Here is a 23928-nt window from a genome sequence, read left to right as displayed (position 1 = left end):
GTAATAAAATTTCCATAGTTCACACTTCCGCATTTACCGCTTGCCCGTTGGAAAAGCACGAATGCCTTACCCTCATGTCGGTGCTTATATACCCTCGTCAGAGTTACGCTAAGTTGCATGTACTCTACAGCAACGCCCTCAAACTTAAACTTTTTGATCGCCGCTTATATTATTAATTGTGCATGTATAACGATTATGTCCCTACAACATCAGATTGATTGTGCCCACCCTGTTATCCCTCTTCCTTTTCAGACACAATCTGTCTTAAAAGTGACATCGCACGGCTGCACGATACATACGATGTCACACACATCAGATGTCATATCGTACTGCCTGATGGCCTGTGGCAGTCTGATAGTTAAAGCTGGACAATTTTGTAATATTGACGTAATGAATTTGTTACAAGGTCTACGTATACTTCGAAGGAAGTTCGATACTAACTTTTCTGGCATGAAAGGCTTACCGCTGCTTCAGTTCGTGAAACGTGTCACAACTATCAATTCCACATGGTACAGCGAAACGTTTTAAGATCTAAAAACAGAAATTCAATACAACGTACGTGGCATCCTGAGTTACAGCGTGACTTCCGCACTATAACACTCGTTTACACGCTGTCACATAAATTCGGGTACTTTCTATTATTACAATTTCCTTTCACAAGGAACCTGAAGTTTTTCAAAATCCCTCGCATTTTATGGATGAAATATTGTGGCTCAGGTATTGATCAGAAAGGATTTAGATAACTGTAACGGTTACTATTGGGCGTCTGAAAATCCACAATAGAAGTGGCAGAATTTGGAGCTCCGCGTGATAGCTTGTACAATGGAGCCTCTGAGGTGGAAAGTCAGCGTGTGACAAAGACAGTGCTTGCCACTGGCCAGATGAGGTCCCGGCGATAGCAGGACACAGGTAGCGCATTATCCGTGCTTACAAAGGGGCTTCTCTTTCACCGGCGACGGGTATTCGCTGAGTGCAGAGAGACTGACCAATGCTGTGAACCGTGAAACTCTGCTTCTGTTGTCAAATACGAGGGCGCGGGACTGCAGCCAGCTGACCACTCACTCGCTTGCTACCTTTCAACGCAACCCTAGCGTACCACAGACTACATTGTGCGACACAACAAGCAGGCCGAGATGCAAACTGTGGCGCTCAAAACGTGTTGCTGTCTGTCTACCAGGCTTCATGCATCGTACATAAGAAGACCTCTTGAGCTGTCGAAAAAAAGCGATCGCTCACTCGTCAGACTTGCAGATAAAATCGTGAGGTCCCAGGACCTAGGTACTAGAATTAATGTTGGAAAAAGAAGCTACCTCAGTCCATCTCACAGCAGAAACAAGTGCACAATTCATGTGAACTTCGTCAAATCACACATCCGTTTTTTTGTGAGAAATTACATTATCTACAAAACATAGAAACGATCAGTATTTTATGATTTAAGATGTTTCGCATCTAATATACTCGTAGGTATAGGGTGGTTATCATTAAACTTTCGCTACTTGAAACGGACCTTACCAAAAAGGAGTGATCGTAGGACAGTGAAACATTGTAGAAACATTTGTAAGGACATGCGGAACAGAAATAATAGTAACCATTGTAAGACCAAATTTGCCCGCCCGGTTAGCCGTGCGGTCTAACGCACAGCTTTCCAGATCGAGAAGGAGCGACTGGTTCCCGGCACGAATCCGCCCGGCGGACTTGTGCCGAGGTCCGGTGAGTCGGCCAGTCTGTGGATGGTTTTTAGGCGGTTTTCCATCTGCTTCGGCGAATGCAGGCTGGTTCCCTTTATTCCGCCTCAACTACACTATGTCGGCGATTGCTGCACAAACAAGTTCTCCACGTACGCGTACACCACCATTACTCCACCACGCAAATATAGGGATTACACTCGTCTAGTGTTACACGTCCCCTGGAGGTGTCCACAAGGGGCCGAATCGCACAATAACTCTGAAAGAGTGATTCGGTGTGAGGAGGCGGAAGGGTGAAGTGGACTGCGGTAGTCGTCGTGGAGTTCTGGACCACTGCCGCTGCGAAGGGGACGGAGCTACTCCGTCGTTCCTAGACCCCCGGTTAACATACAATACAATACAAAGACCAAATTTTAATCTCCACGTATGAGGGTAACGTTTGTTAATTGCTTACCATGTTTACGTTCCAGGTCAAAAAGGTTATTCAGAGCGACGACCACCTGCACCCACGACAGCATGGAACCGCACTATGGATTGTTCTACCGCCACCCGCAACATCTCAGGCACATTGCTCGCTACTTCTCTCGCTATGATCATTTTCAACCCCCACCGTGTGCGCATTACGTGTAGCATTCTCAGCCATAGAAACAGTGAGGTCTTCAACAATTTGTGGCGCAGTTGGCCATCGGCCTCTCCCAGAAGCAATTCCCAAATCGCCCTTAATTTGAATTTCCAAATGATGTTCTTCAACTCCAGTGCGGAAAGAGGACTACTCCGTATTTCTTCAATGCGTTGATACTCGCGGAGATCAGTAGTACTATTGCTGTTATTTTGATGAAACAGTGCACGAGTAAAGCCCGGCTCCCCTTGCCATGACCCATGTTGACTGTCTGCAGCTGTAATGCACACTGACGCTTGCGTTTCAGTCCTACGTCATAGTACCAGTACCAGCTGCTGAAGCCTAGTCGTGATACTAAAACTGGTAACTGCTGCATACAGTCATTCCAATAAAGTTGGGTACCCATATGGTAAACAATATGAATCACCTAAAACTTGCACCGCAAATATTCCGGAAATGCAGAGTGCTACCGATAAAATGACTACCGGCAGCGGCTATACATGCTTTCAGTGTTGTATGGGAAGACTGCTGCACACGTGCTAGCATTTCAACGGAAATGTCCGGGCAGGTTGCAGTAATATGCGTTGCTTATCATCGGGTGTAGTTAACACGTCCTTGTAGACAGCGTCTTTCAGCTTACCTCACAGAAAAAGGTTTACAGACGCCAAAACCGAGGAACGGGGCGGCCAAGGTACAGGTCGTCTGCGTCCAATCCAACGATTTGGAAACAATTCGTGTTGACAGGCTGTAGTTCTTCCTGCACTATGGGCTTGACAGCCATCATGTTCGTACCACAGGTTCGTCTGCAGAGGAACCTCTTCTAGCATCTGTGGAAGATGGTCTGTTAGGAGGCTGCGATACTTCTGCATATTCAATGTTCCGTCTACGACTAACTGGCCTATGAACTAGTAGTTCACTATACCACACCGCACGTTTACATTCCATAGACATTGACGTTCCACTTAGAAACACCAAATTTTGTTTATGTCGCACAACTTCTTCTTGGTGTTGTGATTTCTTTCCGTCAGTATAAATTTACCGGATTTGCGCGTAAATCTAGTCAGATGCATTCTATCTGGTGTTTCGGTAGATATTTACCATGTAACTTTTACTGTGTGTAGCTGCAGTCAGCCAAATAAATATTGTTCGTTAAGTCTTTCATGTGACGCCCAGTGTAGATGCGAAAAGTCGGTTTGTTTTTCACAGTTTCTTTCAGTCCTCCGTTTGTTAGATAAGTTTCAGGGCCATACGTCTAAATAAAAGAAACTGCGCCAATTCTTTCCCACTTCAAGCCGCATAACAAATATCTGAGCGATTCCACGTTCTAAACACCGGTTTAACGACGTCATGAGCCGACTGTTGCGTGGATACGTATAAACAGTAAGAATCGCTGAGCTTATTTGAGACTGTAACTAAGTCGTAAAAGCTCCTGATGAAGTCTCAAGCAGTGGAATACGAAACGTTAGGCAGAGAATTATGTCTTGGACTACGGCCCTATGCAAATGAATCAAGTATCAGCGGAAACACAAATGTTACCGAGAGCCGAGAGGCTGAATGTCTTTCTGAGGTTCTCCCTGCTCGACAGCACCGGCGTTGGTATTCCACAAATCTAATGTCTACACTATGTTCACTATGTATCTGCCTTCATAATACATTAATTGCTAATTTTAGGCAGTTCCGTTTCCAATTTAGTTTAAAGTTTACAAGTACTTGAAGCTGTAACATTATTATTGTTAGAATAACAAGTGTTTCGTACTATGTATATGCCAGTTCGATATTGTAAAAATACCACTCGTCTTAGTCACCATAGACCGATTGATGGTTGACACTTCATGCGTTATAACTGGTTTCCTTCAACCAGAGTATTCAACGTCACGCCCGAATCGTTCGCTGTTGCGAAACTGCCACTACTATTTGTTCATTTCCAATTACTTCTCCGGCTTTCTTTCTTCATGTGTTTGCGGGCCGGAGTGGCCGAGCGGTTCTAGGCGCTACAGTCTGGAACCGCGCGACCACTACGGTCGCAGGTTCGAATCGTGCCTCGGGCATGGATGTGTGTGATGTCCTTAGGTTAGTTAGGTTTAAGTAGTTCTAAGTTCTAGGAGACTGATGACCACTGAAGTTAAGTCTCATAGTTGTGAGAGCCATTTGAACCAGTTGAACCATCTTCATGTGTTTGGATCACGAATCCTGGATTTAGTCCATCTATTTCGTGTCTCATCGCATTTTATTACCACAACAAAAACAGTACACACACACACACACACACACACACACACAAAACGTTTCATACACAGCACTAACCAAACACTACTGGATCCTTCAGCACAACAGGCGATTCAGCGTCACATTTATAGTTGTTTTGATCATAGAAATCGGCTTACATTAGATAAGCTCCGCACGACATTGCATGAAACCAAATTTTTGAAGGCTGCACTCAATCGTTGCGATTTGATCACCAAAGTCATAAATACAATAATCTTCCACAGCGTAATGGTGTAACGCAGTGAGTACATTATAAACCTCATTTGTGGAAGGCCATAGGCTCGAATCTCGTCATGTACAGTGACATTTTTTATTTTTCTAAATCTAATCAAAAGACTTTGGGTCAAATGGCTCTGAGCACTATAGGACTTAACATCTGAGATCATCAGTCCCCTAGACTTAGAACTACTTAAATCTTACTAACCTAACTAACACATCCATGCCCGAGGCAGGATTCGAACCTGCCACCGTAGCAGCAGCGCGGTTTCGGACTGAAGCGCCTAGAACCGCTCGGCCACATCGGCCGGCAAAAGACTTTGATTATTATTTTTGTTCACTTAACTGTTTTAATGTAATATTTTTTTTATTTCTAATACTTTCTCGCGTCATTTTGATCGTATTGACTTTCTTATTTGCACTTACTTTTCTTCCTATCATTATCTTTTGCGTTTGGAATCTGCTTGTGTCGCCTATAATCTGCAACCAAGTGCCAGCCAGGATTGCTCACAGGTTGGTTGGTAATGCGGCAGCTCTTGTAGCCAGTATGGGGATAGTTTCAGGTAACAGATGACAGCGAGAAATTACAGTTTTCTTTTACCGCTGAAGCTGAAATTTTTCTGTCTTGAGTTTGCTCCTGTAAGCGAACAAAGCTATAATGATTTTAGTGCAGCGGCAGATTAACGATCGCCGTTCCCTCGGGCACATCGCACATCACGAGTCTGTGCTTAGGTTAGGAAATGAGTTGAATTCAGAGCTAGAAAAGGCGTCGTGTACTGCAGTTGGTTCATTGGTCACTTAAAATTAGCTGCCGACAAAGCAGCAGCGGCTTCTAACATTGCTCTGCGTTACATGGTAACAGCATTTATGAAGTGACCCGCCGTGTTTGTGTGTCGCCTATAACAGAGCTTTCGTCAGCAGCTGATGTGGAAACACTGTAGCGGCAAGCACCAGGCGTAACCTGTCAAGTAATTTTAATCGCGCTATAGGTGGCAGGTCATTTGTAAATGGCAGCAATTAAAACGAACTAAAACTAAAATATCAAATGAGGTCGCACCCGTCATGGCGATTTATCGTTGTTACACGGTGCTGTCTGCATGAAACTGCATTTTAATGGCTAGGAGTATATTATATATTTCAGTGGAAAAAAAATGGTTCAAATGGCTCTGAGTACGGTGGGACTCAACATCTGAGGTCATCAGTCCCCTAGAACTTAGAACTACTTAAGCCTAACTAACATAAGGACATCACACACATCCATGCCCGAGGCAGGATTCGAACCTGTAGACTCCAGACTGTAGCCCCTAGAACCGCTCGGCCACACGTGCCGGCTACTTCAGTGGAAAGTTTTCTGCATTGAATACCGTTTTAATCAGATAGTGTGTCAGTAATTTCACGTGGACGCTGAAATTCAGATGTCGAGCACACTAAAAAATACAACCCCCGAACATAATCGCTCCCAATTATTTTGCATGCTTGTGACGAGCAGAGTAAATGGAAAACTAACTTAAGTTGTGAGTTTATTTTATAACTAGCTGAGTACCGGTTATGTGTTTATTCTAATCTAATCTTCTATTAGCCCATCACCTCCTTCCCCCTCCCTTTGTCCACATTTTCCAACCCCTCCCCCCCCACTCTGTCAGTTTCCTCCTACCTCTCTGTCTGTCCATCTCCTTCCCATTCTCTGTTTCTTTCCTGCTTCCCCTCTCTTTTCATCTCATCACACCCTCTCTTTCTACCTACCTCTACTTCCCCCCCCCACCCCTCCCAGCTCCATATCCTCCTCTTTTCCTTCTCTGTCCATCTCCTCTCCGCTCCCTGTCCATTTGCCCCTCCCTCTCTCTCCGTCAGTCTCGTTTTCCACTCTGTGTCGCTCTCCTCATTCCCTCTTTGTTCTACACCTTATCACGCTCATTCTGATAGGAGGCTAGTGGTTCTTACCCCCACAATATTTCTTTCCGGATCTCAACTAAAATGTGCACCAAATTTGGTCGAATGGTTTCGGGGGTTTAGGATAAGCTTTTTACCCATGACTTCGCCAGCTTACACGTATGCCAAATATACTTCACATAAATTTCACCCTGCAGCTTCGCTTCTGCACAGAACAATGCTTTTGACGTCGTATCTCCTGAACTATCTGCTATACAATGATATTATTTTGCAAGTATGTCCAGTAGTGTGTATAGCTACAATCAGCGAAATATGTTGTTGAAAAGTAAGAAATTAAAATGTCATGCATGACGCAGTTGTGTCTCGTACTGTGATACACGTAAATGTCCTGCATGATGCGGCACTTCTTCACGCATCTCTGTGTTCATGATGTCATATCTCGTACAACGATATAATATCGCTGGTACATTAATTGGTATATACAAGTGTTGTCTGCAAAACATGTCGCGATTACAGATAGTAGTAAAAAAGTAATAAATTGAAACGTCATTCTTCATGCGGCAGTTTTACTACAGGAAAAGAGAATAATTGGTAAGCGGTAAACTCCTTTCCTTACGCCATTTTGTGCTGATTGTCAACAAGAAAAAGTTTTCTAAAGGTTTTGGAATTATGTGTAAAGTTCGTTGCAAGTCACTGAGTGCACTGGTTGACTAAAGTATGGGTATTCGCGCGTTGTGGACAACACTTCTTTTCACAAACGACGCCATCCCTTTGATATATAGATGGTCCGTACCACCACAGTGATTTTTTCCAACAGGAAGCGTTATGAAACTTCCTGACAGATGAAAACTGTGTGCCGAACAGAGACTCGAACACGGGACCTTTGCCTTTCGCGGGCAAGTGCTCTACCGACTGAGCTACCCAAGCACGACTCACGCCCCGTCCTCACAGCTTCAGTTCCGCCAGTACCTCGTCTCCTACCTTCCAAACTTCACAGAAGCTCTCCTGCGAACCTTGCAGAACTAACAATCCTGGAAGAAAGTATATTGCGGAGACATGGTTTAGCCACAGCCTGGTGGATGTTTCTAGTATGAAATTTTCACTCTACAGCGGAGTGTGCGCTGATATGAAAGTTCCTGACTGATTAAAACTGTGTGCCGGACCGAGACTCGAACTCGGGACCTTTGCCTTTCGTGGGCAAGTGCTCTACCGACTGAGCTACCCAAGCACGATTCACGCCCCGTCCTCAGCTGTGTAGTTTCATATCAGCGCACACTCCGCTGTAGAGTGAAAATTTCATTCTAGGAACCGTTATGTGTATCAAGTTTGGTTGAAATCGGTCCAGTAGTTTACGAGGAGATGTGGAATATATATCAGTTTTTATGATACAAGTATGTATGAGTTCTTGTATGGAACATCACCAGCTTAGCTGCTTCTTGAAAATCGCATCCGTGCCTATGAACTGGAAGCGCGCTCGTGGAACGGACTGCGAGATTGGCAGCTACACAGGTAAAAATAACCGGCCGAGCCCCGACCCTCCCCGTCAAAGGGCGCGGCTGCTTCACTAAGCTACGTGAACCGCGGCCCCGTCGGCTCCCGCCACCCCGGCCTGCCGCCGGGCAGGGCTCTCGAGGGGCTCGCCGTGTTTATTGGCAGAACTCGGCCACTGCAGCAAAGCGGACCGTTTTAAGCACCGATCGTGATTTAAAGCCATCCATCCGGCGTCCGCGCCCGGACAGGTTACCCTTTGTAGCGTGAGCTCGGAATTAAATACCGATAAATCGAGCAGCCGGTGCATTTCAGAATTTCTGAACCGTAGTTCGTCGAGTTTCCGAATAATCTGGCGTTTTTCCCTACTGTTGTAAAATTCTCTTTCGTACAACGTCCATAGAAAGTAAGACTTGAAAAACGCAGGTCAACATAATTAGAAAACTTTTTTCGCTCTCACAGTTCCGTTCAATTTTGTAAACCAGTACAGCGCCGTACGACCGACTGAAGTTCTTTCAGAGCGAGCGCTGTACCGTTTCGTCTTATACGTTCGGTATTCATAAGCCTTGTTCACCGACTTATTGTTCGATAAGAGCTACAGAGTAGCTAACTCTGAACCTTTAATGAGCTGAAAAGTCACAAGGTGAGAGGAATAAGGTTAAAGAGGAATTTGTGACCTAATGAACACATCAAATGTAACAACACTAATGACTTATAACGCACCTTCTACATCGCTTACGAGCACAAAATTTCTGTAGACAAATATAGTGTATTCACAAATTACTACAACATGTACTTGAAAGCTTATTGGTTTTTCTACGTGAAACTTACGAGGAAGAACACTTTAAATAAAGATTTTTGGTCCTTTTAACCCACCGCTGTTGGAACGATAATGTACGACATCACTGTCTTTTCCAATTCTTTTCAGCTGTGTTTGGTATGTAACACAGATTTAACTAAAAAATTTCTTAAATTAGGTATTTTGAACATAATGTTTGGTAATTTTTAAACTATGTTCAGTTGTAAAGGGTGAAGCGGTAATCGATGTCATTGGTTAGTTCACATAATTAACACCATGTATAAATGTAAAGCATTACTCACTATTTTTTGTAAAAGAACACCTTATTTGTTTTATGTACGTAATTTTATAAACGTCTGAGCGTGTGGGGTTGATCTATTATTCTGTTATTCTGCGCAACAGATTAATCTGACATGTACCCTTTACCCCATGGCTCCTGCAAGATGCAATTTCCACCCCCACACTACTACAGAAGTCAGGCAGACGCTCCTAACGTTCTAAAGGGAAATGCCTGAAAAACTTTCAGCAATAAATATTTTCTGGAGTCGTCCGCTGTAAGGAAATGACACAAAAATCCACAACATTTCTTATGTAACTAGTGGGATACTTGGGTACTGGTGTAGTGCTGGTTAGTGTAAGAAAAACATGAAACTAACGAAAGTTATTATTTATTTTGCAAAAATTCTGAGAAATCACAATGACACTTTTACTTATAAATTGAACAAGTTATATCCTGTTTTTTTTTCGGAATGTGAAGTTACCTTTCAAGGATAGGATTCGCTAATGAAATTTCTACACAAAGTTTAAGATGGTAGTTAACTTCGCAGAATGGCTGAGAGGCACGCCTACTCAACTTGAATAATGATCCTTTAGAATGTTGCTTGGTACAGTCGAGGCTGTCGCGTGTGAAATGCAGTGAAGTGTACTGTTGTGGAGGAAATATGGGGCTCGCAATAGCTGTAGCGCACAATACGGTAAGCTGCGATGACTGCTGTCTGCGCCGCTCGCTGCTGACAAATAAGATAACTCTCGTTCGATCTGGATTGACCTTCGCCAATCAAACTCTCCCTACGCCTTGATGAAGTCAAGGATTCCTATTCGCCCCTAGTCTAACTATTGGCGTGGTACACTGGTCAGATAACCAGTCCACCATGATGCCACTCAAAATTCGCTCGCAGGCGTTTAACTCTGTCCGTTCACACCGTACAATACGTGTGTCGGCCAACACAGTGAACAACGCTTAATCGCAAGGACTCAATATAGAGTAGCACTTCGATTCGCTCTCGACAGAGGTGCTCTCCCAGTGAAGTACTGAGGTGAGACTTGTTCCTCGCTCTTTCGAGTCCACGTACGAGCGCGCATGCTCTCGTTACGTGTTCTCGCTCCAAGAGCGACAACAGAACGGCGCCTCTCCACGCCAGACAGGGTATATCTGAAGGGGTATATCTTCTGGTCTCTTCCATTATTCCTTCAGCTCAAGGCGTCAAAAATATCGTCTGCCAATCAGCATTGCTCTTCTAAAACGGGAGAATGACGTTTCGTTTAAGGCGACCAATCCGGAAACTTGTAGCTTTGGCGTTTTGCATTTGCTGTCTCCCTGTGAAAATCTCTGAAACTGTGTGCTATGTGTAAAGAATGCGTAGGCTGGCCACTCCCACACAATGTAGCGGAATTTGCTTTTAAGCCAAACACGGGGTTGTTCCCCCCTTTCCACTCGTGCCCATGCTGTCCGCTATGTGCGGTCACCGGCCGACATGGGCTGGGTCGTCCTCTGAAGGGCCTGGCGTCCCGTTGTGCGGCCTCTCTCCCGAACTAAAAGCCTCTGTGACCGTCGTGTCTGGAATGTATGTGTGCACGCCAGCCTCGAGTATTTTAACTACGGTGCGCTCACTTGTCAATTGCATATCATTTACATGAATTTATACAACATTGACTTTACCTTATCGAGTTTGGGTTCGAATGAACCGTCACAATGTCCGGAACATTGATTGTGAGGGCGGAACATATAAGCAATGAAGGTCAGGAGACCGCGACGTCTTACAAACGGTACAAAATAACAAATGCAGTGATAAAACATGCGAATTGTAAAATAAAGGTAATACATGTTGTCAATACAGATGGCGATGGTATCGCGTACACAAGGTATAAAAGTGCAATCATTTGCGTAGCTGTCATTTGTACTCAGGTGTTTCACGTGAAAATATTTCCGACGTGAGTGTAGGTACACGCCGGGAATTAAGACTTTGAACACGAAATGGTAGTTGGAGTTAGTCGCTCAGGGCATTCCAGTTTGCAAATCGTCAGAGAGTTCAACATACCGAGACTCACAGCGTCAAGAGTGCGCCGAGAATACCACACTTCAGGCTTTACCTCTCACCACAGACAACGCAAGGGCCGACGGCCTTCACTTAACGGCCGAGAGCAGCGGCGTTTGCGCAGAGTTGTCAATGCTAACACACAAGCAACACTGCATTAAATAACCGCAAAAATCAATGAGGGACTTCCGACGAACGTAGCTATTAAGACAGTGCGGTGAAATTTGCCATCAATGGGCTATGGCAAAGGACGACCAACGCGAGTGCCTTTCTTAACAGTACGTCATCGCCTGCAGCGCCTCTCCTGGCTCGTGATCGTATTGGTTGGACCCTAGACCACATGAAACTCCGGCATGATCAGATGAGTCCCGATTTCAGTTACTGAGAACTGATGGTACGGTCCATAGGACTGGAGTGTGGCGCTGACCTCACGAAGGCGATGGACCCAAGTTGCCAACAATGCACTGTGCCAGCTGGCGCTGGCTCCACAATGTTGGACACTGTGTTCACACGGAATGGACTAGATCTTCCAGTCCAACTGAACCGATCACTGACTGGAAATGATTACTTGCAGCCATTCATGGACTTCATGGTCCCAAACGAAGATGGCATTCATTTTTACGTATGACAACGAGCCATGTCACTGGGCCACAACTGTTGGCGATTGGTTTCAAGAACACTCTGCATAGTTCTGGCGAATGATCACCCGACACAGATCCCACCGAACATGTATGGGACATAATCGAGAGGTCAGTTCGTGCTCAAACTTTTGCACCGGCAACACTTTTGCAATTATTAACGACTATAGAGCGGCATGGCTCAATATTTCTTCAGGGGACTTCCAACGACTTGTTAAGTCCATGCCACGTCCAGTTGCTGCAGTACGCCGGGGAAAAGGAGGTCCGACACGATGTTACGAGGTATCCAATGGCTTTCGTCACCTCAGTTTAAACATGGCTCTATACTAAAATGAAGCCAGTTGTGTTGTAACTGTAACGGCATTGGTGTGAAATCAACCTTTGATATGAGTAGTTCACTTGGAACGATGTACCGGGTGATCAAAAAGTCAGTATAAGTTGAAAACTGATCAAATCACGGAATAATGTAGATAGAGATGTACAAATTGACACACATGCTTGGAATGACATGGGGTTGTATTAGAACAAAAAAAAAGGGAGAGAGTTCAAGAAATGTCCGACAGATGGCGCTTCATCTAATCAGAATAACAATAATTAGCATAACAAAGTAAGAAAAAGCAAAGATGACGTTCTTTATAGGAAATGCTCAATATGTCCACCATCATTCCTCAAAAATAGCTGTAGTCGAGGAATAATGTTGTGAGCAGCACTGTAAAGCATGTCCGGAGTTATGGTGAGGCATTGGCGTCGGATGTTGTCTTTCAGCATCCCTAGAGATGTCGGGCGGTCAGGATACACTTGTGACTTCAGGTAACCGCAAAGCCAATAATCGCACGGACTGCTGATGTCTGGGGACCTGGAAGGCCAAGTATGACGAAAGTGGCGGCTGAGCACGCGATCATCACCAAACGACGCGCACAAGAGATCTTTCACGCGTCTAGCAATATGGTGTGGAGCGCCATCCTGCATAAACATCGTACGTTCCAGCAGGTGTTTATCAGCCAGGCTGGGGATGATGCGATTCTGTAACATATCGGCGTACCTCTGACGCGTCACGGTAGCAGTCCAGCGCCATCTGTTGGACATTTTGTGAACTTTGTTTTTTTTTTTTGTTCTAATAAAACCCCATGTCATTCCAAGCATGTGTGTCAAATTTTACCTCTCTATCTACATTATTCCGTGGTTTATTAAGTTTTCAAAGTTATACTGACTTTCCGATCACCCGGTACATATTTAAGTGGTTTTCATGTCTTATGTATTTTTTGATCGACTCACATTTAAGGGTTATACAACTGTGCATTCAATAAGACATAAATGTTACCTTATTGTAACTGATTGTTTACATGTCCTATAGCACTGAGGACGGCCACACAATATCCGAAATCTGGATATGCTATAAACATTATTCGCAACTGAGTGTTGTTCCCCTTACTGGTTGTATCAAACGTAGTGGAACGGTATTTTTCATTCGAACTAGAGCTGACAATAAAATATCGATAAATCGATACTCTTTGCAAAAAATATCTATATGTATCGGTGACACACTGTCCTTCGCCACATCGATACGTCGATATAAGAATGGCAATATCGAATGCCGATATTTTTATTTTATATTTTTTCAAAATTTTTGGTACATGTTTCAAGTTGTTCTTTTGAAACTGAAGTAGAACATAATTTTACTTTCACTGTGTGAGGGAGACTTATTACTTTTTGAGCTTTCATCACGTAAAATCTTTCCCTTTGACTGTGTGAAGCAAGTAAAGGTGGCACAAAAGAAGAAGTGCGATTGCACTGGGGAATCGCGATGTGAATGGAATTACAAGTTTTCCGATGTGTAGAAATAGCACACCAGTGGCGTTAAAAAACAAAATTTTAACGCAGCTAGTGTGCTATTTCTTCGCACTGGCAGTCTTCAACAACAATTGTTGCAAATGTTAAACACAAATCTAAATGACAAGTTTGGTCTCTGCCGTGGTCGGAGACGTATGAGGGGGAAATGCTGACGTAATCAGCATTTCACGCTACAAACAGAAACTCCAAGCTTCAGCTCCACCACCCAGTGCTGACACAGCTGCTAGTGACAGAAATGAAAAAACATGGAAGTCGACATGATGTGTTCCTGACAAATCCGATATGTGATAAAACCGAGCGACAGACCCATCGGACACCTTTTATTGTGCCACCTACATGCAGTTACCATTGTTTGCAAAGTGGCTATCGCCGAGCGTGAACGTGCATAGTTTTCCTATCACTTCTTGTTGTAACGGGGATAGGCAGACGAATAATTCCCTGATGTACAGAATATATAATAATAAATCAATACTTAAATATACAGCTCTAAAACCGGCAATATATTTACAGTGTGAAGTCGATATTTTTCCCAAGCTGCGACATGGGCGCGAATTGAACAGTGAACCGAAAACAGAATAAATTTCCTTTACTTCACGTCTACAGTCACAAATTTTTATGTCATTAGACTACCGGTTTCGGTCTATAATGACCATCTTCAGATCTATTTTATAAAAACATGCCCTAATATACTCTCTTCCGTATACCAGGACATGTTTTTATAAAACAGATCTGAAGAGGGTCATTATAGACCGAAACCGGTAGTCTGATGACATAAAAACTGGTCGCCATAGACGTGAAGTAAAGAAAATTTGGTGGACATTTTAATGGGTCCGAACGGCGATACTTCTCCCGTCGATATATCGATACCTTACCTCGGTTTATCAAGAGCCGGTAATTATTCTTAAATATAGGTATAACGGTTTCCGATATTTTCAGAAATATCAACAGTCATAAAACGAATGTCGAGTATATTCGGAGCAGGCCGGAGTAGCCGAGCACTTCTAGGCGCTACAGTCTGAAACCGCGCGACCGCTACGGTGGCAGGATCGCATCCTGCCTCGGGCATGGGTGTGTGTGATGTCCTTAGGTTAGTTGGGTTTAAGTAGTTCTAAGTTCTAGGGGACTGATGACCTCAGAAGTTAAGTCCCATAGTGCTCAGAGCCAAGTATATTCGGAATTCAGAAAAAGCTTTATCGAAAATTTACTTTTAAAAATGACCCACATATAACCATTACCTGCATGTATAAATAAAGTGTTCTTCTTCTTTCTGATTTTTAATGAATTCGCTATTAATCTATCTGTGTCTGAGCGGCCAGCGCTACTAACTGCCATGTGGAGGGCCCGTGCCCAGTTTCCGCTACTGCCAGGGATTTATCCTTGTTGGGAGGACTACAATGAGGTAAACTCAGCCACCTTAGGCAAACTGAGGAGCTACACTATGTGATCAAAGTATCCTACTGCCAGGTACTCCATATCAGCGACCTCAGTAGTCATTAGACATCGTGATAGAGCAGTATAGGGCGCACCGCAGAAATTACGGCCTTCGGACGTGGTCAGCTGATTGGGTGTCACTTGTGTCATACGTCTGCACGCGAGATTTCCACGGTCCTAAACATCCCTAGGTCCACTTTTTCCGATGTGATAGTGAACTGGAAACGTGAACTGTCACGTACGGCATAAAAGCGTACAGGCCGACCTCATCTGTTGACTGAAAGACACTGCCGACAGTTGAAGTGGGTCGTATTGTGTAATAGACAGACATCTATCCAGACCATCACACAGGAATTCCAAACTGCATCAAGATCCACTGCAAGTATTATGACAGTTAGGCGGGAGGTGAGAAAACGGATTTCATAGTCGAGCGGCTGCTCATAAGCCACACATCACTCCGGTAAATGCCAAACGACGCCTCGCTTAATGTAAGGAGCGTAAACATTGGACGATTGAACAGTGGAAAAACGTTGTGTGCAGTGGCGAATCACAGTACACAATTTGGCGATTCGATGGCAGTGTGTGAGTATGGCGAATGACCGGTAAACGTCATCTGCCAGCGTGTGTAGTGCCAACAGTAAAATTCGGAGGCGGTGGTGTTCTGGTGTGGTCGTGTTTTTCATGGAGGGGTCTTGCAACTCTTGTGGTTTTGCGTGGCACTATCACAGCACAGGCCTACAATGATATTTTGAACACCTTCTTGCTTCCCACTATTGAAGAGTAATTCCGAGGTAGTAATTGCATCTATCAACACGATCGAGCACCTGTTCATAATGCACGGCATGTGGCAGAGTGGTTACACAACAATAACACCCCTGTAATGGACTGGCCTGCACAGAGTCCTGACCTGAATCCCATAGAACACCTTCGTGCCAGGCCTCAGCGACCGACATCGATACCTCTCGTCAATGCAGCACTCCGTGAAGGATGGACTGCCATTCCCCACGAAAGCTTCCAAGACATGATTGAACGTATGACGGCGAGAGTGGAAGCTGTCATCAATGCTAAGGGTTGGCTGAATTCAGGCGTTACCGATGAAGGGCGCCACGTACTTTTAAGTCTTTTCAGACAGGTGTCTTGATACTTTTGGTCACATAGTGTATTTAACAGAGTAGTACCGGTTACAGGGTCAAGAAACGTGCCGTTTATTCCCAGAACTCGGAACTTAACAATGTTATTAAGGTTAAGAGCGATATCTGGCCGAGTAAGCCCACTCTGAGTGAACTGCTCGTCGTGACTCGAACGACGGACTAAACACAGCCCGGGCAGAAATGTACCGTAGACACTGCTTTCAGTCACATGGCCCGCGGAGGAGAACGTGGGTACCTTATTGGCGTTCCGACTGCCGTCTGTTGGCCAGGCAGATCGTGGCCCAGATGCGCCTGTTGCGGGAAGGCCGGCCCCTGCGAATTATGCAACTGTTTCCCTCGGATGCAATGACGATTGCTGGACGGGCAGGCGCAAGGTCTACCAACAGCAGTTTTATCATTGCGTCTTACAGGACTCAGAAAGTTATAAACTGAGAATCAGATGACAAGCGGCATCAAATCAATATTTTTATGAAGCGTCGTTTATTAGAAAGAGAACACCTCATTAAATCTTTATAATCACGATGCCATTTTGAAATGGTGCAATGAAGAGTCATCCGCCGATGATATGAAGCAAAGTGGGAGAATCATGAATGATAAAACGCAACACAGTGGTGTATTATTCTACAATTACACCAGTGTCGTTTGTTTTTGCCACTCAGCATATAAAATATTCTGGCAAGAACCACGGTATAGTCAATTAGAATCCCAATTTTTCCCCAAAACGGCAACGAGCAAAATATAGTATGTCAGACTGAAACTAATACTTCAAATAAGATTTTTATTGAAGGTAAATGTGTGTCTAATTAAATTCGTTAGTAGTTCGAAGTTTTCTCTCTAACATAAATGCTACATCCAAAATTATCGGTTGCAGAGGAAAGATTTCAACACAGTTTATACTTAAAATCCTCTCTCTTCAAAAGCATGAAGCGTGCAAGTGACCCATCGTCTTTGGCATACTAAGTTCCCACGAGTGTTCAGTGCATTGCTACGATCTGTGCCAAAGCTGAATAGATGTGTCATACAAGTATTTCCGCAAACTTCCGTGTTCAAGCTAGTTTGCATGCGAAAAACTTTTGTTAGCAACACGACAGGAATCCACACGTTTAGGGATGTATGTCTCGTTACTCATTAACATGGGTGCCTCTTCCTTTTTTCTAAAATCAATAATTAAAGTCTGTTCAAGTGGTTTTTGCAGCTCTTCCTCATTCACACAGGCACTGAAAATAATAGTACAGTAATTTAATCAGTGATGTGATATTTAATTTCTGGACTAATACTGAAAGAGAAAAATTACTTGTAACCAATGGATATTTTCAGCAATGGAGGAGCGCTGTATGTTTTTTTCAGTACTACGGTAATTTTATAGTGTACTACAGTTGTATTAACGGTTCAGTACTGACCACTCGGCGGTAAATTTTTGATTTCTGTAAAATTAAATTTCTTTTGATGAATTTTTTTTCTAGTTTACTAATACGTATCTTCTATCATATTCCCGACTCCTGGAAACTTGCCGCCATGGCAGTATATCTATATTCTAGGAATCTCTGTAAAGTCCGTGGCAGAGAACTTTCATTGTACATTTCGCTAAGTTATAAGTGAATCGATTCATCAAACAAATGATTATTTTCCCTATTTTACTTTTATAATCACTATGTCCTTCCTTACCTTAACCTTAAAAGGAACTTAATACTTTGGAGTAGTATTTCGGTGACAACCGCATTAACAGCTAAACTATTAGTTTTTAGACTCCCTGTACGCTAAGAAAGAATCGAATCTCGCCACTTGCGTTACAATAATCCACGTGACGTTTTCATTTTGTTACCCTCGTATTATTACTTCGAAATAACTGTGGCATGAAAACTGTAATGTTATTACGAAAGATACACGCTTTATCGATATTTGTGAGCGTTACATCTCTCTATGTTTACCATGTGCGGCAGTAGAAATCTTATCAGTATATGAGTGAATTCAGTAGAGTTTATTTTCGAATAAGGCTTCTGTAAGAACATAGCTGCGACTCGAAAAAAATTCTGTAAAAACGCTCAAAAACATTTTATGCGATTTGAGAAAAGTAATTCTATACACTATACTTCGTTCACCAAATTTCAGAAACAGAAAATTTAGTTAGCTGATTTTTATTTCTTTTCTTACTAGAAACGGATAACATTGCTAATGATTTCGCTTAGTCTGTATCTTGTAGTGTTCACGCATTACAACTTATTTTAGTACTGCAGCTGCCTGAACAATATTTTTCTTCTTTTCCTTTTGCCTTTGTCCTGCATCTGCGTAGGGTCGGCGTGGTTGTTAATAGATATTGAACGATTAATTTTAAAGGGTGGCCACTTTCCCTTCCTGTCGCCTCCCCTGTACGGAATGTGTGTACCACAACCGTCTGCGTGTAGTGTGATTCATGTGGAAGGGTACGAAAGCTTTCTAAACGTTTGCGAATTATATAACTGAGGCGGTACTTGCGTATCAGCCCGGTAATCACCTGTTGGGACGTGAGAAACTGCCTAAAAACCACCCCCAGGCCGATGCTAGTCGTTGATCCGCCGGGTGGATTCGATCCGGAGCCGGCGCACCTCACCGTCACGAAAGCATTAACACGCACGGGTATCTGGGGGGGGGGGGTTGTAGTTCTCGCGTGTTTTTCTAATATAAAGTTGTTTACTGACAGTCTGAATCTAATAAGAGTGAAAGGTACTGAATAAATATCTCTGTAGGGCGAGACCAGTGATGTTCGGCAGTGTGTGTTATATTTCCTACGCATAGGCTACTGGACTAACAGCCGTGTGCTGCTTGCTGCCTGCCGACGTCCATAAGGCGCTTGGCACTATTCGAACTTACCGTGCATTTGACACTGATTGAAAAGACTGTGAATGATAATGAGTCTCGTGATAACACTAATGATCATGGTCCGTAGACTGAAGAAAGGCATTCTGGTGAGGAAGCCACAGAGGAGTTTGAAATTCTTCTTTATTTCTCTTGTCAAACGCAAAGAGTTTCAGCCTCCAAAGCAATTGCCAGCTGTCTTCGGCAGCATTAGAGTCCAATCGGAACATCAATCGCTTACCCACAATTAAATGATACGTGTTCCACTTGCATAGCCATTCCACAGAACGCACTTAAAATTTCCTATAAAAACTGAAATTGGCTAGTGGTATTTATAAGGATTCACCGTAAAAAAATAAGCTCCCAAGATTTCAATGATGTGGATAACTTGCTTTGGAAGTACTTGTATGCTATTTGTTAGCACCTTAGTTAGTATCTAGCGTATTTCTAACACTTTTGACAATTGATGTTTACACCTTAATGTTGAGCAACAGCAGTGAGCAAAGGTGTATCAATGTAAAAACTTTCGGAACAGCGGAGATTTTAATTTTACCGACAAAATCTCCGCTAAGAAAAAATAATACTTGGAACCACCGTTGCTACTTTAAAGTAATTATGAGGCACTTTTTTAAAGAGAAAATGAGACCAGTATCTTGATGTCGTCCGCACTTTGTTCGAATAACGAAGCGGCTAGTCATACAGTTTCTGTTTCGAGATACGGGTTTATCTGTCTCCTAATTAATTTCGGCAAGCTGCTTTATCCGACCAGCATGTGAATGTAAGAAATACAATGTACGCGAGCTCTTTAAGACAACGCAGGTACCACGTAATTTCCTTTATCAGGTCAATAGGTGACTGGCCTACTTGGGGCCAGGGCGTCTCTGGTCATGTACTGACCTCGTGTATAGATGGAACTGCACGTGGTCGTCCTCAGACAGCTCAATGAACTCGCTGCCCACGAACTCTGTGATGGAGGTCGTCGTCACAGGTCCACCGGCTGTCAACAGACGAAATACAGCTTTTAGCAAAGGAAGCGATAACAGCGAAAAAGTTGCAAAATTTATCAGCACATTGCTTGCTACCGTATTCAATAGAATACAAAACAAATGTCTATAATTAAAACGATTATTTTAGAACTAGGAATGATAATATTTTCGTTGAAACTATTTTACCATAGTTATGTTTTGGTGGTTTTCATTCGGAATATTTGTTTGCTAGAACACTCTGTGACAGTCTACCCTGTGCAACAATCTTTGCAGACTTATTGCAACGTACATCTGCTACAACTTCTTTCTTGCAAACAACCTTTGTTCTCCATCTAAAATTTTTAACCCAATCATCAAACTTCACCCTTCCATGATGCCTCGGGATGTGTTCTATCAGTCTTTCTAGACAAGGTGTGTCATAATTTTTTCTCTCAACTTCGATTCAATACCGCGTCGTTAATCATCTAATCTATCCATCTAATCATCAGCAATTTTCTGCAGCACCACTTTTCAAATTCCTTCTTTTCCATACTGCGATGGTGTGCTGCAAAGTAATGTCTTCAAATTTTTTATGTGAAAACTCCTAGGAGATTGCTTAAATAAAACAAACTTTATTAATGGTTTACATCTTTATTCTTTGTGTCTACATATTTGCAGCCCTCTGCCGCTAGGGTGCTCTGAAATGCAGCTCTTAACATGGCGGTGTATAACTTAACTATGTCGATAGGTGAGAAACGTGCTGTAACGGAGTTTCGAATTCGAAGAGAATGAAAATGTCTGACCACAACCGAACGCTGCGTCGTCAGCAACAATGCGACGCGTTGGGCTCACTTTCATCGAACATCTTTCGTCGAATTTGGCCTCATCCGATTTTCATTTGTTTGCAGAAAAAGAACACTTTCGAGGACTTCTCTGTGACAGTGATAAGGCGGCTCCGTCAATAAAGTCAAAAACATTCTACACTGACGGTATCAGCAAACTGGTCTCTTGTTGGGAGTACTGTGATAGACACAAGTTGAATGCGTTACCAAATAAATAAGTGTGCTTGAAGAACAAAGATGTAGAATTTTAATAAAGTTTGTTTCATTTAGAAAGCTGTAACAGTTTTCACATTTAAAAAATCGGAGGCGCTACTTTTCAGTGCCTCCTCGTACTTACTGCTCATGTTTTCCTTCCATACAAGACTACACTACAGATAATACAAAAGTTTTGTATTTTAAGTCTTTCCCTTTTCAGAAATTAATTCATTACTATTGCCAGTCGACATTTTATGTCCTCTGTACTTCGACCAACGTCACATATGGCAATTCATAAGTAATCTCCAGGATTTCTTGAAAATACTATTGGAACAAGCGGAGATCTGATCAGATAATTTAGAATAATAATCGCTATTTGTCTCAAGTTTTTACTGAAAATTATGAATCGCATGTCAGTGGTAACCTGTTTCGATCATATTTACTGGTAGATCAACATCATCAGACCATGTCTCCGAAATAAAAAAAATTTTCTTTGAAGGGTAACAGGTACCAAAATTATACAAACCATCCACACAATAAAATATGGATACGTGATCAGAATTAAACATAAAGGTTTTTATACCACTAGATGGTGAGCAGAGGCGATAATCGAAACACTGAAAAGTGTCGGAAGACATCTTCGATAACAGCGTCAAAACACAATGCCTTATAAAGGCGAAGCTCTAACCCTCGCCTGCTGCATGATCCCATTGGCGGCGAATAGTATTTAACATACGATGAGAACGTATGTGAGAACTTAAAATATTAACCTAGATACGACTAAAATAAATGAAAGGTTACATAAATGTAAGATGGCTGCAGTAACAATTATTTTAAGTTTGCAAAAGATAATTACAGACGTACATGAACAACCTTGATCCTTGTCTCAGGTTGACCTAAGGCGTCCTTACGCCGTTACATCTCTAGCGCACCAAATTCCTCGCCACTGACGCTACTTATCGAGATGTTCCTCGATAACGTCTCCATGGCAACGGCTGTCGTCTCTGTGCTTACTTTGTATCTACACCTCAGTTTAATATATCGCACAGTGGCCGTAGAAAGCAGTTTGACATTCTCACAAATCATTTTATTTGTTGTTCATACACATCTGTACTTATCTTCTGCAGATGTAAAGTAATTATTACTACGACCAACTTACATTCATGTAATATTTCGTATCGTATTTTGTTTGTATTTAGATTGATATTTTAAGTCCTCACGTTCGTTATCATCGTATGTTAAATCCTATTCCCTCCCGAGGAGATCATGCAACAGGCTAGGGGCGGAGCTTCCCCTACATAAAGCATAGTGTTTTGACGCTATTTAGCGGTTAAGTTGAATGTCAACACTATCGTTCTGTATTTCTACCATTTCAAAAATTTCACACAGTGGTTTGTCTTCTTGACAAAGAAGCCTTAAGATCCTCTGTACTGACGTGAAACCGGTAGATGCGAATAAAGCACCTTCACACAGCTATGCAGCTTTTGGGAAAACTTCATCATTTTTGACTATGTAATTTTTATTGTTTATCAAATGTTGAAATGTGTGTGAAATCTTATGGGACTTAACTGCTAAGGTCATCAGTCCCTAAGCTTACACAATACTTAACCTAAATTATCCTAAGGACAAACACACACACCCTTGCCCGAGGGAGGACTCGAACCTCCGCCGGGACCAGTCGCACAGTCCATGACTGCCGCGCCTTCGACCGCTCGGCTAATCCCGCGCGGCTTTATTGTTTATAATTACTTGGATCTTTATTGAGAGTTGTTATTCACTATGTCTCTGCGCTGTGGTTGGCCTCCCCAGAAGGTTGTTTGTATCGGAATAAACATGCACGACCCATGTATACAGAGGTGTGCCATTTATTGAGAAGTGGTAGTATGAGCCTCAAAAATGTGTAAACATGGGCTCTAAAATGGGTACTTTAAGAGCTATGAACATTGGTTCATTTTCGCTACTGTAAAACACATCGCTTCTACTACAGGCCCGTTGCAACTAGGAGCGACCTACAAAATGGAGTAACAAACAAGGACAAATTTCTCCGTTATTCTCCATGGATACAGCATTCCGTAAATATACCTTAGCGCTGTTACTGTAAACCGTATTCGCAGTCCTGGTTAAGTGCAGAGCATAGAATAGTTCTAATGGGAACAGTTTGTGCTTTTATAAGTTTGTGGAATAACATTAATTGAATCTTCCGCCGGTGCTTGTCAAAAGATTGTAATAATGTTCAATGCGGAACACTAAGTAATGTTCTGAAATATTGTATTGATGTGATCAAGATCTGGCTCTCAGCTTATTAGGCTATCTTCAGGCGACAACTGAATATCGCAAACACAGATAAATTTACGTGCGGCGTACACAGAACTATTTACACAGAAGATGTTACAGATAGAAAAATGATGACATGCAGATTGGTTACGAGGATAGTATTACATTTTTTCACGCAAAAACAGTTACATTAACTACTAACGTATAATTTTGCAGATGAAACCCTTCGTTCTGGATTTTTTTTTTTCAGTATACAGCATGTTGGCTTGACAGTTTCTTCCATTTTCCAGAGCATAGCAGGAAATCATGTCTGGTATTTCCCGTGTTTTTAAAAAATGGTTCAAATGACTCTGAGCACTATGGGACTTAACTGCTGAGGTCATCAGTCCCCTAGAACTTAGAACTACTTAAACCTAACTAACCTAAGGACATCATACGCATCCATGCACGAGACAGGATTCGAACCTGCGAC

At 42.8% G+C, this 23928-nt stretch overlaps 2 protein-coding genes across 2 annotated transcripts in view; one reads left to right on the top strand and one right to left on the bottom strand.

The window, feature by feature from the left end:
• The window catches only part of LOC126175331 (GTP-binding protein Di-Ras1), a 1524693-nt gene that overhangs the window by 602036 nt on the left and 898729 nt on the right, over positions 1–23928 (top strand). The gene's annotated exons all lie outside the window — the stretch shown is intronic.
• Positions 1–23928, bottom strand: part of LOC126175330 (pancreatic lipase-related protein 2-like) — a 379377-nt gene that overhangs the window by 113115 nt on the left and 242334 nt on the right. Inside the window, exon 2 of the mRNA XM_049922046.1 lies at positions 20078–20177. Coding sequence (XP_049778003.1) covers positions 20078–20177 — 100 coding nt within the window. The remainder of the gene's footprint in view (positions 1–20077; positions 20178–23928) is intronic.

This window comes from Schistocerca cancellata, chromosome 3, assembly GCF_023864275.1.
Source record: "Schistocerca cancellata isolate TAMUIC-IGC-003103 chromosome 3, iqSchCanc2.1, whole genome shotgun sequence".
In the NCBI taxonomy this organism is placed as follows: domain Eukaryota; kingdom Metazoa; phylum Arthropoda; class Insecta; order Orthoptera; family Acrididae; genus Schistocerca; species Schistocerca cancellata.
Note: the sequence above shows the minus strand (reverse complement) of the source record. Positions and strands in the feature narration are given on the sequence as shown.